This window comes from Diadema antillarum, unplaced genomic scaffold (assembly GCF_040938485.1).
Source record: "Diadema antillarum isolate AM-2024a unplaced genomic scaffold, OU_Dant_1.0 seq00000782_RagTag, whole genome shotgun sequence".
Taxonomy (NCBI): domain Eukaryota; kingdom Metazoa; phylum Echinodermata; class Echinoidea; order Diadematoida; family Diadematidae; genus Diadema; species Diadema antillarum.
Genome location: NW_027271670.1, coordinates 1,239,416 through 1,255,719, shown reverse-complemented (window position 1 = coordinate 1,255,719; position 16,304 = coordinate 1,239,416). Strand labels below are relative to the sequence as shown.

The 16,304-nt window shown below is 40.2% G+C and overlaps 1 protein-coding gene across 1 annotated transcript in view; it reads right to left on the bottom strand.

The window, feature by feature from the left end:
- Nucleotides 1–204: 204 nt before the first annotated feature.
- LOC139739098 (organic cation transporter protein-like) overlaps nt 205–16,304 on the bottom strand; it is a 31,632-nt gene continuing 15,532 nt past the window's right edge. The window contains exons 4-11 of the mRNA XM_071649717.1: nt 8,892–9,046; nt 8,051–8,219; nt 6,463–6,589; nt 5,157–5,263; nt 4,584–4,792; nt 4,144–4,252; nt 1,255–1,464; nt 205–292 (exon numbers count right to left, since the gene is read on the bottom strand). Of these exons, the coding sequence (XP_071505818.1) occupies nt 205–292; nt 1,255–1,464; nt 4,144–4,252; nt 4,584–4,792; nt 5,157–5,263; nt 6,463–6,589; nt 8,051–8,219; nt 8,892–9,046 (1,174 nt within the window). The remainder of the gene's footprint in view (nt 293–1,254; nt 1,465–4,143; nt 4,253–4,583; nt 4,793–5,156; nt 5,264–6,462; nt 6,590–8,050; nt 8,220–8,891; nt 9,047–16,304) is intronic.

Genomic DNA, 16,304 nt, shown 5'->3' with positions numbered 1-16,304 from the left:
GGAGAGCCATATTTTGATGAGAACTTTATATTCGTTCAAATTAATGTTGTCTTAATGCTTATCTATGTATGATACATATAGGACTACTGTCCGACAACAGTACCAAACGGAATACATAATTTGCTTGGTTAACAATTGGGGAGGTAAAGTAGGTTTCACAGAATGATGTCAACAAAATGTGCACACAGTTTCTTTCGTTTGGGACTACACTTTGGTGTCGCTTGTTGGAGACGAGTCCTCTTTCTGGCGTTTTCTGCGCGTCCGTGGCATACACCCCATGGGAGGTTCGTCCCTGAAATCAAAAATACCATAGAAATATTCATGTTGCATTCAATTCAAACTAGGAAAATGGTTGTCGGACAAGATTTTCAGTTTCATATCTCAAGAATTTGTTATATTAACGACACGTGCTCTTGACATACATGAGAAACTATATACTTAATTCAAAATTACCAGTGATTTTGCAAATGCCGTGTCAGTAGGTTACACAGAATAAAAGAGGACACATATACACATACACACAAGTTGCTTCTTTGATGCTCAGGTATTTCACCAGAAGCCTTACCCCATACCTCACTTCAATGTTTTGTTTGAATGATGAAGTACAAACATCCATTCAAAATCAGTTCGCCACCATGATCCGGTCATTTGGAATTCACTACCGCCCAGTATTCGAAATTCACAATTTAACAGGTCGTTCAAAAAACAACTCAGAATATTTCTCCTCGCCAAATGCTAGTTTCACGGTTGCTTCACACTTGATCCCACACATGTATGATTTACCCAACACTGCGTTGGATTTTTTTTTTTCGTATTTTCCAACTCCTTATAGTCCGGTAATCCCAAGCCCCTGACGCTTTTACAGGACACCTTTTTCTTTCACTTTACTTCGCTTCTCTCTTCTTTATTGTCTGACTTCTTTAAAAGTCTGACTTGTTACTAATTTGTTGTATGATGACCTATGTCATCCCTTTGTGCATTATGTGTGAATTATGTTATATTTCGTCTTTTTAACTATATATATTGTGAATGTGGAAAGAAATAAAAGAGAGTTTTATGCTGTAGGTCAATCAATCACATACATGATTTCTGAGATTGATGCTTGTCAGCATGCCTCTTAAATTGTACGGTCAAGCAAGTTGCTATTGGTTCATCGATATACGAGAGAATTGAAAATCGTTGAATAGCTCAATAAACCAGTCTGTGCAACGACGCTAAAATTAAAGAAAAGACAGAGAAAAAAGTGTGTGATACCTGCAGAAATTCTCCCCTTCTTCCAGCGTGTCAGGCAATGCTTTTCCTTTGGTTTCTGGCAGCAGACGGAGGAAGAACGCTATACATACTGCAACGACGCCTTGCATGACAAGTACGGCGGGCGCCCACAGCTCAGCGAGGAGCAGAAGAAGTGGAGTTGCCATAGCGACCACACGAGAAGTTGTGGAGCATAAACCCATTCCTACGCTCCTGCGCAAGACAAACAGAAATTCAATACTATTGTAGAAATATACCGTGCCACGATCAAATGGACATGTACTTTCTTCCACAAAGTAACACACACACATACACACACACACACACACACACACACGCAAAACCATACTCTCTCACGGTTCAGCTGGATAATTTCCTTTTACATCACATGGCACCTGAACGACACATAAAAGATCATTGCTCCGCTGAATACAAAATATTAGTGTTAAACTTTATGATCTGTGTTTTCGTATGTATAGTATCTTTTGTTTTTGTTTTTAAATGATAGAATTTATTGATTTCTCGAAGCAACATAATTATGCAGAGGCAAGCCATTTGGTCACCAAGGATACAGGCCTACCCTGCCCGAAAGCATGCATACATTTACTTACACAATAAAAGCGAACTGCATATAGTTGAATAAACCCGCTTGTTTACTTCATAAAATGCATACTACTTCAATAGAGGTTGCCACCGGCAACCCGAAGAACCCCTTTGGAGCAAGGATGAAGTCGCTCTTGGCAGTGCGACAGCCCGCCCAGGCCCACCTGACATAGCAAAAGGCGTGCGTGCAAATTCTATCAAGTACAGCAGTATCATAGCAATGTACAGGTTAATGAAAGAAAATTCGTCAATGGGCCCCACGAGAAGGAGCATCCATCAATTAGCCGATCGCATGCCGCCGCCACGCCAAGGTAGGCCTCTAGAAAGCCACCGGGTTGCCGGGAACATACCCTTCCTGAAAACATACATAGATTAGCTTACATCATATTAAGAACGTAAGAACAATAGCTGTGTTCAGACGGAGGCAGTTTTGGTCGGATGAAGGGTCGGAGGAAGCTTGGTCTGAGTAACTTCGGAGGATAGGTCGGAGTAGTGCCCGTCTGAACAAGGTCGTGGTGGCTTCCTCCGATCGAAGGAACTTACCACGACCTCTTCCCCCGAACGAGATACCCCTAAGTTTTCTCAGGAGTATTTCGCTACCACGACTAGCCCGGTCGTGCGGACAAGCCCTCGGAGTATCTATGAACTTACATACCTTACGACCTAGGTAAAACTTCCTTGGTCAAATCGCAATGTTGACATTTTGCGAGTACACATACGCGTGTAGTGCAATTCTAATCTAATCGATCGCGACGAAGAAGCTGCCGCTCTTGCCAAAATTTCCATCAACAAGAATGGAGAAGACAAATGCCACTGGTAAAAAACAATCGCATGGTCGACGTGCGCGGCGCTGCCACTTCCGGAAGTTACACCGACCCTCGCACATAAATTGGTCGGAGTTTCTTCCCATGACCGTCGTGTGGACGCAAGGGTAAGATATGCATTTATTTGAATTTTAATTGCCGAGCCATAAATTCTTGCTCCGACTAGAAATACATCTGAACATGGCTATTCTCACGGGTACATAGACCTTTTAACTATTTTTATGCATACCTCGCCAGCAAAGGTTGCTCCAGGCAACCCGTAAGCCCGTCAATAGCCATGTTCAGACGTATATCTAGTGGGAGTAAAACTTTATGGCGCAGCAATTACAATTCAAATTTATGCTTATCTTTCCACGACCCTGTGTCCACACCACGGTCGTGGGAAAAACTCCGACCACTTTACCACGTCCTTCGCGGGGATCACCGTGGAGGGTCGTTGTACTGTAACTTCCGGAAGTGGTAGCGCCGCGCACGTCGACCCTCCCATTGTTTTTGTTTATTTTGGGTTGGGTTTTTTTTTTTTTTTTTTTTTTTTTTTACCTGCGGCATTTGTCTTCTCCATTCTTGTTGATAGAAATTTCTGAGCGCTAGCTTCTTCGTCGTGATCGACTAGGTTAGAATTGCACTACACGCGCACGTGTACTCGCAAAATGTCAACATTGCGATTTGACCCCGGAAGTTTTACCTAGGTCGTAAGGTATGTAAGTTCAGAGATATTGTACTCCGAGGGCTTGTCCGCACGGGCAATTTACTCCGACCGGCTAGTCGTGGTAGCGAGATACTTCTTATCAGGAGTATCTTGTGTGAAGGAAGAGGTCGTGGTTAGTTCCTCCGATCGGAGGAAGTTACCACGACCTTGTTCAGACGGGCACTACTCCGAAGTTACTCCGACCAAGCTTCCTCCGACCCTTCCTCCTCTAGTCTGAAGATAGCTAATGTCCATCTGACGTTGCAACAACTAATGCATGCAAGGTGGATTCCAAGTATGGAATTATTTTCTACAAACAAAATTAAATGTTACCAGTTACCGGGAAAAAAACTTCCATGTATTTGACTACGAACCAAATAAAAATGTTGCATCAGTCCCATTCTTGGATCATCGATGAAATTGGCATGAAATAGAATATATTAATGAAGCAACAATAGACAGTTCAAATAAGTTGAAAATGTCTCCATTTACTAAAAACACAGTGATTTTACCTTGTTTTAGATATGTAGTTTCTTCAATTTCATAATAAAGTTTCAAAGCTTTTTGGATCTTTTGTTGTTGGATGAAAACAAAGCACAATTAAATTGAATCAAATTGAATCAAATTGAATTAAATTGAATTGAAATGATTAGAAGAAATATACTCTTCAAAATCAGTAAAGGAGATACTCAACGGTTTCAAGAAATTGAAAACAGACAAGTGGTGAGATGAAAAACAAGATGAATGTTCGAGATAATTCTGAGAAATTGAAATCACCTTAGCTGGGTGGGAAGTACTTCAATGACGTAAATGCCACAAATCGCCCAAGATGACGCGATGGCAAACTTACCAACCAGTCCCATAGCTGCTCTTACGGGACCCGGAGCTGTGTTAAGAACAGTAATCAATTATGCCATATTGAATTTTCTCCTGGGTATTGTATATCATATAATTCATTATTCGCACGTTCATGAAGGCTAATTAAAGGGCATGTCAAAAGCATTTCACTGTTCCGGATCTGACTGACATTCTAGACGCTATTCAACTCTTTGGTCATGTAGGCCCTGCCTTCGAGTCATACTGATACAGAAATATTGTCATTGTTATAAGAGCCATTACTTATGCTCGTTTCCTTTCCACCTGTACATGTTTACTGCAGAGTTAATGTGCAGAGTAACTTCGCGGTGAAGCATTGTAGAGTACGAGTATAGACTTACGAGAAGGTATGACGGCAAAGCTTGCCAATCCTGCTACGATAACGGAGACGATGCAGGTTGGTCTTCGACCGGCGCTGTCGACCAGGAAGACACAAAGACAGATTGCAACCACTTCCAGCATCCCGGAAATCACAAAACTTATGTAGACGTTGACCCCGAAGGTACTCGTACTCAGATGAAGAGCGTAAAATATCAAATTGTTCGTCATCCTGTTGTGAAAAAAAAAGAATGAATTTGATGAATGTATCAATCTACTCTGCGACTGGATTTCGGAGGTTGAAAGATGTCCCCAAATGGCGTCAATCTTCTAACGTTATCTAATATTTAAAAAGAAAGATTGTCTGATATCACCTTCAGCACCATCAAAATATAAATTGTATATCAATCACGAAATTTCATGAATACAACGTTTCTTTACACATTTCAACAAAAACTCTGAAACGGTACAAACTCTCGAAAGTTCAACGGACTCGGAGACGATTGCGTGAAAGATGTAATAGATTAATACACATGTTCGTCATTCACTTGACGCTCAGCCAGTTACCTTCACACCCCTGAACGATATTCACTCACCACAGAGCTACCAGTATCAGCGTTCGTACTCTGAGGACCGGCGTTCGGAAAAGATCGGTAACGTTCGGTTCACGTGACTTCTCCTTGGTTGAGATACTTGTACTGCCCTGCATAGGTGAATAGTTTAATTGCACTGTGGAGAGTGGTGATCATATCTTGTCAGCCATGATACGAATGACCTAATGTACAAACCTGCCCTCGTACAAACAAATCTACACAAGCTGTACAAAAGAAACCCCCATCCTTCCCTAAAACACACCCACATGCACGATTACAAACACAACAAACACAGAAATCAGTTGCAGTGGTTTTTTTTCATACACTGACAAGAATGCTGCTGTCACGTCAATCTTTTATTCTAAAAACTTTTCTTTAAATCCAGTCCTTCAATGCATGTGATTAAACCACGAGATTGTCAGGCCCCCTAAATAAACATAATCAGTAGGACACCAACTTCACAAGCACCCCGTAAATCGAACGGTAAACTATTTTTGCGGTTTTGGTCACTTCATGGGGACAAGTGAAACAAGCCTTGCTTTGAATAAGCTTCGCATTATGTACTGTCTTATAATCAATTATCATGCAATTTGGAATATTTTGTTCGACAATGGTGCATTGGAATGGACCGACATTATGTTTACATTGTTACGACTCCGAAAATATTTACAACAGTCTTAATTTTGGCGACAGGCAATATATATATATATATATATATATATATATATATATATATATATATATATATATAGTCTAGGTCCAAACATGTTGCGAATTCACGTATTGGCTCCAATTTAACGAAGAATAAACCGGTAATGCAATATTTCGCCAATATAGAGTTTATTGAGCAACTCAAATTTTCGGTGGCTTCCATCCACCTTCTTCAGGAGTATCGACGCGGGATACTCCTGAAGAAGGTGGATGGAAGCCACCGAAAATTTGAGTTGCTCAATAAACTCTATATTGGCGAAATATTGCATTACCGGTTTATTCTTCGTTATATATATATATATATATATATATATATATATATATATATATATACACTCTTATACATATATGTATATATACATGTATATATATATATATATATATATATGTACAGTAGTGTATGTATATATATATATATTATATATACATATAAATATATATATATATATATATATATATATATATATATATATATTATGCTTATAGATTCAAAGATAAACTCTAATGCTAATGCATCTTGTACATAATACATCTCCTGTGGTAGGTATTACACAAATGCGTATTGTTGTAAATAGTTTCTTACTAATCGAGGCCATACCTGGAGCTCTTCGAGAGTGGATTTCGGAAGAGAAACTTTGTTGATCTTCGCTGCTTGCTTGATGGTAAGCTCTGCTCCCTTGAGCCTTCCCATAGACAGCTGCCATCGGAAAGACTCGAGAATCAAGCTGTTTGATAGAAGTGAGAAATGGACGTTACGCCCTCATTTGCTCTAAAGTTAATAACATTGCTCCTCTTGTTTTTATAAGTTAAAACTGTGCACCATCTACTAACCCTTTCCGTACCAATGAGTCAATGTGCACTTGAAGAGTTTGTTTGCAAAAACCGATAAGTCCATATTTGCCAAATGGAGATATTTGCGATGAAAGGTCAAGAAAAATAAAGAGAATAATAAGAAAATTGTTGCTTCTTTTGACCATAACTTCTAGAATATACCTTTATATGTAGTGGCCAATATATCATTTAAAAGGTATTATTTTGTACCTTATGACAGAGATCGTACTTCAAAATCTTAAAAAATGGACTTATCGGTTTTTGCAAACAAACTCTTCACTTGTTTCACACAAAACAATAAGGACAGGTAATAATGCGGCAAGCCAATGGTTAGTCTGCAAATATAGTAAAGTGCTTGATAATTTCCAGGTGGCATATCTTGCTCCTTATCTTGTTGCCTTGTGTCATACCGTGGTGTAACTATAACATTGCTTTATTTATTCATGTTTGCTCGTCTGTACAACAGAATGTGTTAAGGAAATGAAAGCGTGACCATAAATGCATGGATAGTTTACTAATATGTTTTTTTTTTTGGTTGTATTAGTTACCTGGGTCGGCCAGATTTTAAGGAAACTTTTAATTCCTCGTTCTCTGCTTCCCTTCAGTTAATCATGTATTCCATAGACCCGTCTTTACTCTGTGCTTTATCCTGATTGTTTATCATTGTCATTCTTTGATGTTTTTGTATGCTGAACAAATAAATTCAATTCAGTTCAGTTTAATTCAATTCAGTTCAATTCAATTCAATTCATTTCAATTCAATGATTCAGGCTACTGATAATCTCTCGTGGAAATTATGATTACTTCCGTCAGTCTTAGGCGGCTGCCATTATGCTTGAACTCGGCGGATTTTGTTTCTTATTGTCACAAACTTTCCAAAGGACCACGTCAGCTTAACACTTTTTTGACATTGCGCCTAAGCATTGTGCAGATGGGATTAGAGAAGTTAAACCACCTATTGCGATTTTTGCCTAAACGATTCAGTGTATGTGAATACATGGTGATCTCGTAAAAGAGGAACAAAATTTTTCATTGCATGTTTATGCTATTTATAAATTCGGGGTCTTTCATACAGAGAAATGTGCTTAGTTTTAACTTTGTAAGCGCAGTTTTTGAGTTGGCATCCACAAACTCCCACTTACTCCTAGTGCAACTTTGCCTATACGGTATGAAAAACCAACTGTAAAAGAATCGAAATTAATTATATTTCTTTCTGATTAGAATTATAGTGAATTAGCGTAGATTGGAAGCTTCTGTGGTATTTTTCATAAGTTTCATCATTGTTACCACGTTTATATGCATTTGGTACTCTCAATCAATTACATTCAGAAGGCTATCACTAAGATTAAACTTACGGGTAGAAGAAAAAGTACGGGACAAAACTGATGTTCAAGGCGAGGAGAAGATAACGCCAATTTCTGATGAAGTAAGCCAGGAACGTTAGGTAGAGGTAGCCTCCAGGAAACCCCAAAGAAATTAAGATTCCGATGTAAGCACGCTTGGAACTGCCGACAAATTCAGTACCTGTTAGGAAGGACGTTTGTTGCGGTAATGTGTGTTAATATTTTTTGTACTGATAAGGCATAAAGGACATTATTATTGTGTGCGATAATTGTTGGGGCAAAAGCGGCAATTTTTGAGGTAATGTTTGTGTTTTGAAAAAAAAAGTATGACAGCGCTGAATCGTCGCAATTGGGGAATATGTCATCGTATTACTTCTAAAACAGCTACAAAAAATAATTTCGTTTTTACAATTTCTTTACAATTTTTTTACAATTTATTTCAAAAATAAGTAGAATGGGGTTTTATGACTTCTATCACTGGATAATCTGATTTGACTAGTTTACCCACGCAATCTTGCTAAATTAATCCGCTTCGATAACGATAAACACAATCATACAATGCGAGTGTAAATGATACAGACATCTTTATTTGTGAAGTTATCGGAAAGTTTCATTTCTAATGAATCTCAAGGTATATATATGAAGGAATATGGAAGAGAGTGGAATGAAAGCATGTACCACATTTCAACCCCCCCCCCCCTCAAAAAAAATCTATATTTTTACGCGTCTCACGCGGACACTGTGGAGCTTGTCAGTCATTTTAAAAGTCTTCGAAGGTGAGCATACTGTAGGGAAATGTTTAATGACGACTGATGTTGATAGGGAAAGCTCCTCAGTTTCGCGCCTCTTTTACCAATAATGGGTGCCACAACAATCAGACCCCAGCAGGCCGCCGCGTTGACCAGTCGTAGAACCACGAACGTGACGTAGCTTGTAGAAAATGCTGCGGCTGTTCCAAACACCACAGCGATTCCAACACAGAGAAAAATCACCACCTTTCGGCCGATCCTAATCATAAGAAGAAATCAGAAAGAACAAGAATTATACAACAGAAAATCACTGCATTGAAGGTCACACGAAAGGGTACCCAATAAACCATTTTGATAGAACAAAACCAACATAAGGGTGTTACCCACGGGGCCAACCCGGGCGTTGATGATTATTCTATATATTTTTGAACAATTTCATTTCAATGAGTTTAAAAATAAATGTAAAAAAAACCCAGCAATTCAAGTAGACCTATGGTATTCAACGTCACAATTTATTTGGTTACAAAATCCCATGAATCTAATATTCATATCCATAGATGAACATGATGTCACATCGGTTCTTTTCAACATCATCAAAACTTAAAGAGCAATTTATTTCGGACCAATGGTTTAAAAGGGCTCTGTTCCACGGACCCACGAAAACGCATCTGCTATGTTTCGAACGTCCAATTCAACCGATTCGTAAGGGATGTGTGTCGAAAACGGTCGAAAGATTGGCAGTCTCAGTTCAGGCCGTGTCACACCGTTCCGGGCAAGCTACGCGGGCTTGTGGCGAGGAGGTAGTTTCCAGCACGTAGAAGATTTTCAGCGGGCGAACAAGAATGTTTGCAATTTTTATTCATGCCTTGTCATACCGTATCTGGGGAAGTTTTGCGGCTTCACTTGCGGGGAAACAAATTTACTCCCCGGAGCTCTCCGCAGTTGGTCCGCACCTGACAGTATCTAGCGCGTATCTCGCCTGTAGTTGCCCGGAGGTGCTCACGCAAGTCCGATTTAACCGCAGCCAAGTTTTGAGCATGACCAAAACTTTTTCCGGGTGAGTCGCGGGAATGACCGGAGAGGTCCACGCAGAACGCCAGTAGGAGGTCCTTGGCGGCAGTACTTCCCAGGCAACTCCCACGCAGGTACTTCGCAGTCCCGCATGCAGCCAAGATAATGAAATTCTGTGGGATTTTAGCCATTCCATCAGAGGTATTCCTTCACTGAGTTGTCAGCCCCCACGCGACTGGTACAAAGGTCACACAGTATACTCGCAAGTATGATTTAAGTAGAACGCGTCCAGCAAGTAAGACACATGCGCTGACTCGCTCAAATCCTTTTCCGCCCTCAGGAATGTCCGGTATGCTAGAAAATCCCTACACGTAACAAGCCCGAGTAGCTTGCCCGGAAAGGTGTGACAGGGCCTAAACACGGTTGCGGGTTAAAAAATATGCGTGCGCACCTCCGGGCGACTACGGTTGAGATACGTGCTAGGTACTGTCATGTGCGGATCGTCTACGGGGACCTCCGGGTAGTCAAAATTGTTCTTTGCAAGTCGCACGCAAGGCTTGCCCGGAAAGGTGTGACACGGCCTTTCGTCTCTTGATTTGGCCGTTGTTCCTGACTTGTTTCGTCATTACGTATGGATACTTCAAGACAAAATTTGCTTGCGAACTATCACTTGCGTGTAAAATACGTGTAACAGGTACCTAGTAGTTGACGGATTGATGTGTAAGTGTAAGACTAAACCTCAATCCACATGAGAGCGATATGCTTCTTCCAGTCCAACATTCACATACTTACGCTATACCTGCACGACTGTTGAGCCCGCACAAAGAGAGCGCAAACAATCAACTTTGATTGATAGTTGACTAGCTTTACATCTTTGTATTCAAGATGGCAGCGATCATCATGCCATCCAACAGCGCCCTCTTCAATCTAGAAGTTCGTGTGCCTTTAATACTATTGGTTACAGCACGCGGTCCAGAACGTCATCATTGAGAACAGCAAACTAGGTCCGAGGTGTGAGTTCTCTTCAACCTTCACCCCTCTGCTTAATAATCTCTTGCTTTCAAAATAGGCCCGGATGATATTCTTAACCATCAGATTAAAAACAATACAAAATATTAAATGGGTTAGTCAAATACCGGTTAGTGATTGGCTAAACACAGTCACGTGATGGAGGCACATTGGTTATGTTCGCCCACGGGCAGAACATTTTCATAATGTTCTCCCATGGGAAAACATTTTCACGTAACAAATGACAAACGATACCAAACGATTGAACGATCATATTTTTTCACTAATTTGACTAACCCATATAATATAACAGATGATGACTTTTGTTGTCGGGAACATGTACCAAACGTTCCGCCCTCAGGGTTTGAAATGCTACTTCGGGAGGCTATAAGTCCGTCAATAGCATTTCAAACCCTTCGGGTGGAACATTCGGTATGTTCCCTCCCCCGCCAGTCATCGTCTGAGCGTATCAAAAAAAAAAGGTAATCCGACTTTGGAGGGCTGCCATTTCTTAATTGTCAGATATGAAGAGCACAATGTTAGTTGAAAGGAAAGGGGAACTCTTCCTCTTCCATTGATACCTAATCATGTAGACAATTGTCATGCATGACCGAGCACATGGACTTTAAAGACAAAAATGACATATTGCACTTTTTCCAAGTTTGCGTGTTATTGCGAAGGAACAATGCATGTCTGACTGCATGGATGAGATTTGTCGATGAAAGTTGCCAAATAGGCCAGCCGGTACGAATGCAGGTTTGTGTTTAGGTTTTGTATTTAGAGGTTGTGTTTAGGTTTTCTCCTAACATTTTATGGTCCATAACCTTTAACATGGCCTTTTGTCCGAAAACTTGGTCGCTCCCACAGAGGCCAACCCACACAATCCATTTTTCTCTGTTCATATTCAACACATAGCTCCCAGTGGCTAACCATGTCTTGAATATGCAGAGAGTAAAATGGATAATGGTTTCGCCTTAATGGGAAGGACCAGATATCGACAACGTGGCCATGTTGAAGGTTATGAACCATAAAACGTTAGAAGAAACCCTAAAACACGAATCTGCAGTCTTGCAGGCTGGCCTGATGATCTCATCCATGCAGTCAAACATGCATTGTTCCTTCGCAATAACACGCAAACTTGGAAAAAGTGCAATTTGTCATTGTTGTCTTTAAAGTCCATGTGCTCGGTCATGCGCTCTTCATAACTGACAATTAGGAAATGGCAACCCTCCAAAGTTGACTGACCTTTTTTTATACGCTCTGTATAATATAGGACAGCAGTGATGACTGTTTCAGTCACCCGAAAGTAGAAAATTAGTGGTTGAAATAGAAGTACCGCGCCAGCTATTACGTGTCAGGTATTCATCAATATCAAAACATAAGATGACAAATATAGGGCGGTGAGTTGGCTCAGTCGGTAGCGCGTCTGCCTCACGATCCTAAGGGCCACGGGTTTGAACCCGAGCCTGGACTGAGCAATGTTGTGTGTAAGCATACCGTCCCCTCTAACAAGAGGCATACCATTTCCTCTAACAAGAGGCAAAAACACTCTGTCCCTCGGATAGGACATAAAATGGGGGTCCCGTGTATGAGAGAGTAACAACTCATGCGCGCAAAAGATCCCGCTTCATTCATTCATCGCAAAGAGCAGGGTGTTAACCCGGTGAAGTGGTCCCACCTCACCTCCAACTGGACCCCATGGAAGACCAGCTTAACGTAGCTGAATATGAGCTATCCAGCCATCTTCTCAGATGGAAATGAACAGACAAACAAGCACAGTGCTAATGTAGGACCTACTGCTAGATTCAAAACCTTCTCTCTAAACGGCAAAAGTAAATTCAAGTAGGGTCAATCAGAGTAATTTAAGTTACAACAACACTACTGTTTCAAATTTCAGTGTTGGTACATGTGCATACAATCTGGATCATCAATGTACTTGAATTCTATATACTTTGCAGTTCATTTTGACTTTGAGCTATTAACTACTAAAAGAATGTGATACAACTCCTGATTTTCACGCTTCTATCAACTGATCAATAGCAGGCTAATAATGGCCTGGCTAAATGGTTAATCACAGAAGTTTCTATGTGATTCTATGCTACATTAAGTATACTATTATGTTGACGGTTATATATGTCATGTAATTTATATTGTATATTATATATGATACAAAAGGAATGAAGGAACTGAGTGGCCTTGCAAGTCACAGTGCTGGTGAGCTCGAGTTCAAACCCAGTGTGAGGACACGCCATGAAGGTACTGTACATGGTACAGTGTCAATACTGATAACAGTATATAGAAAGACAAGCAATAGATAACGAGCAAATGAATGCAAGATTCTTCAAAAATACACATCATTAAACTGAAGGAGCTATATAAATATCAAGCATATGAACAAACTTGCCAACAAGCAGAATATTTTATTGCGTGTTCGCAGATTTTGTTCTGCATCAACTTTCATAGTGGTTTGAGGGCAATAAACCAGGTCATCTGAAGAGATAACATCGATGTATTTTGATAAGTGATAGCAAGACCTCGCCGGAAAGGAAACATTTGATATGACTGCGTCAATATTTTACAGTAACAGAGTAAAGAAAAATCGGAGCATAAACTAAAGGATAGTGGTAGTTTGGAACAATCAAAATCCGAATAACGTAAACAGACATAAGGTCATGGATGAAAGCTTAACTTTGAATACATTCAACCTGTATAGAGCAATAAAGATTTTATCTTTTTTATTATTACAGCAAGATGCGTTAAAAAAAAAACATTTTCAAAGAGTGTCGATTATGCAGATGTAACAGAAAGTCTTGAAAAGTTGAAGAAATTCCACTACCTGTAGAGGGCTGTGAACATGTTATGCCTCTCCCATCTCAAAGGATCACTATATCCCGCAAAAAAAAGTATGGTCCGCCATTGCATGCAAATTATGTTCGTTGCCTATAATTGTGACCCTTGACCTAGGTGTAAGTCTTCAATTTCAATTCAATTCAATAGTTTATTTCTTCGATATCTCAGCTTATAAAGAAGTATTGAAATATGAGTATTGACATATAAAGTTATTTCAATCCTTTTCACGAAATTGCATCACCATTGGTCTGTCATAGCACACACAAACACACACACACACATGATCACCTTTGGAGGGATCGAGGCATAATGATGTAACGATAAAGTTTATTGCTGATACAATTACACTGCGTACCCTATAACCGTGCAGTGCACGTCCTAACGCGATCGAGTAAATTGCCAGTGCTCAATAATGCCTTCCTTATTGTAACCTTCAAATTTATGAATTTCTTCCGTCGAGATGTTTTTATTGCAACTGATTGACAATTGCCCTACATCGACGTTGTTGTAACCTGTTTCAAGTTCCTGAGAGGCTTATATAGGCTCAGTTTATTCAGCTTTGAGTAGTATGTTGATGTCAGGTCAACCTGTTCTGATACATTGCGAGGAACTATATCCTTTCCTGGGTTTATACCGTTTGGGAAATTAAAGAGGCACCTTGTACTTGTAGAGGGGAAACGCAATCCAAAAGTCTGCACTGTGGTGACAAAATGACATCTCAGCTTGTAAACTCATCAATGAATTATCTTCATCATGATTATTGGCAACGCTGGCATAATGACATGGCCTTCAGTCAGAGCAGTGACTTTATGATACTAAAGGGGCTTCCGAGGGTGAATAGATCAATTTCATAATTATAGATTTTACGGACATCTCGACGACAACACAGGCTCCATGAAATAGTATGATAAAAAAAAGTCTTAGCCGGCTGCACCTTGCGGAGTTTAGTGTGGAAGCTTCGACTACTGCCATTTTCATGCTCTTCCGTGTAGAAACATAGAGAATTTATGAAGAGTTTAGCTGTCCAGGAAATCAATGTTTCCACCAAAATTGCTCTCGGAATTTTCATTACGTCACGAAAGCGACCGACGACAAGGCGGCGTAAGAAGCACCTACTTGTGAACAATAGTAGGTAAGCCCCCGGCTACAATGACGGGTTTTTTTCCTGTTTTGTTTTTGTTGGGGTTTTTTTTTTTCAAGTGGAGCGCCAGGACTCTCGTCTGTCAACGGGCCAATCAATGACCCTGTTGCGTACAGGGGTTATCTCACTGAACGGCGAATATTTGGGGAAATATTTGCGAACGTGACAAATAATGTCAGCTTTCTTAAGGATTCGTAAGCAGTTGTAATCAAGCTTTGGCATCGAATTCTCAAACAGTTTTCATTGTCACAAACAATTTGATTGTACCTGATTACGAACTTGTTTGCAACTCTTTATGGGTAATCTCCCTGAGCAAGCAAATGATTTGCGAAGGACGCGAGTGTCAAAAAAAAAAAGAAGAAGTCAAAGTTCAACATTCGGAGAATTTTTTTTCTTCAAATGTGTACCGACAAATAACAATGGAGCGTTCCCCCCCCCCCCCCAAAAAAAAAAAAAAAAAAAATCATGTGCAATTTGTGCATAGCTCTCACGATGTATGTGTGAATGCTGTGTGTACAATTGCTGAACTACGGCCGTCATATACACGAATAATATGCGTACTCAATGCGAACAGCACAAATTTTCATATAATGAAGATGAAGGTAATTCCAAGGAGAGTTGATAGCTGTCTTGAGTAGGAGTCAACTTTCTATTCTCTGGCTCCCACTTGCTCGGATGTTTGTTGGATTATGCAGACATGCTTGCTATGTGTGTGTGTGTGTGCTTGTGCCAACTTCTTTTCTGAGGACATACCTCTAAAACATCTGCTTTTCTTTATGTTTTCCCCACAAATTATTTTAATTTTCAAAATAAAGGAATGGCGTTTTCTCCATTGATTAAAATGTATTCTGCGCCTCTAATCATTATACATGTCATTCTCTGTACGTCTTTTTTTTTCATCTTCTTTACTATTTTTTTGATGTGTAGCTATACGTTGCGATTTAATTTGTAGAAAACCTAATAAATGAAATGAAATGAAAGGAAATGAAATCTTCATAAAGTTAGACACCTGGGGATTTACCCCCGAACATGCGCCAAACCTTCGTGACAATGTCTTAAGAAGTACGCGAACAGTTTGCGGATCTCGTAAAATGATCAGGCGCACGTCGCGAGCTCAACACCCACGGTTCATACAGCCCACCAGTCATACAGCCCACCAGTCATATAGCCCATCAGTCATATTGCCCAAGAGTCACTTTGTCCACGAGTCATACAGCCCACGAGCTAGACACTAAAGTGAACAAGGCCCATGAGCTTAACCTGAAGTAAAATAGGCCCATGAGCTCGACCTGAAGTAAGTAGGCCCACGAGCTATACAGTTTACCATCTCGACACTAAGCAAATAAGGAGGCCCATAAGCTCGACACTATATGGAAACAAGGCCAATGAGCTCAACAATAGACGAAAAACAAAAAAGGCTCACGCGACCGATACTACATCGAGGGGCTTATAATGTACAAAGTGTAGGTCTCGTTGGCCCTTTCTGCTTAGTGTCGAGCTGTTTTTT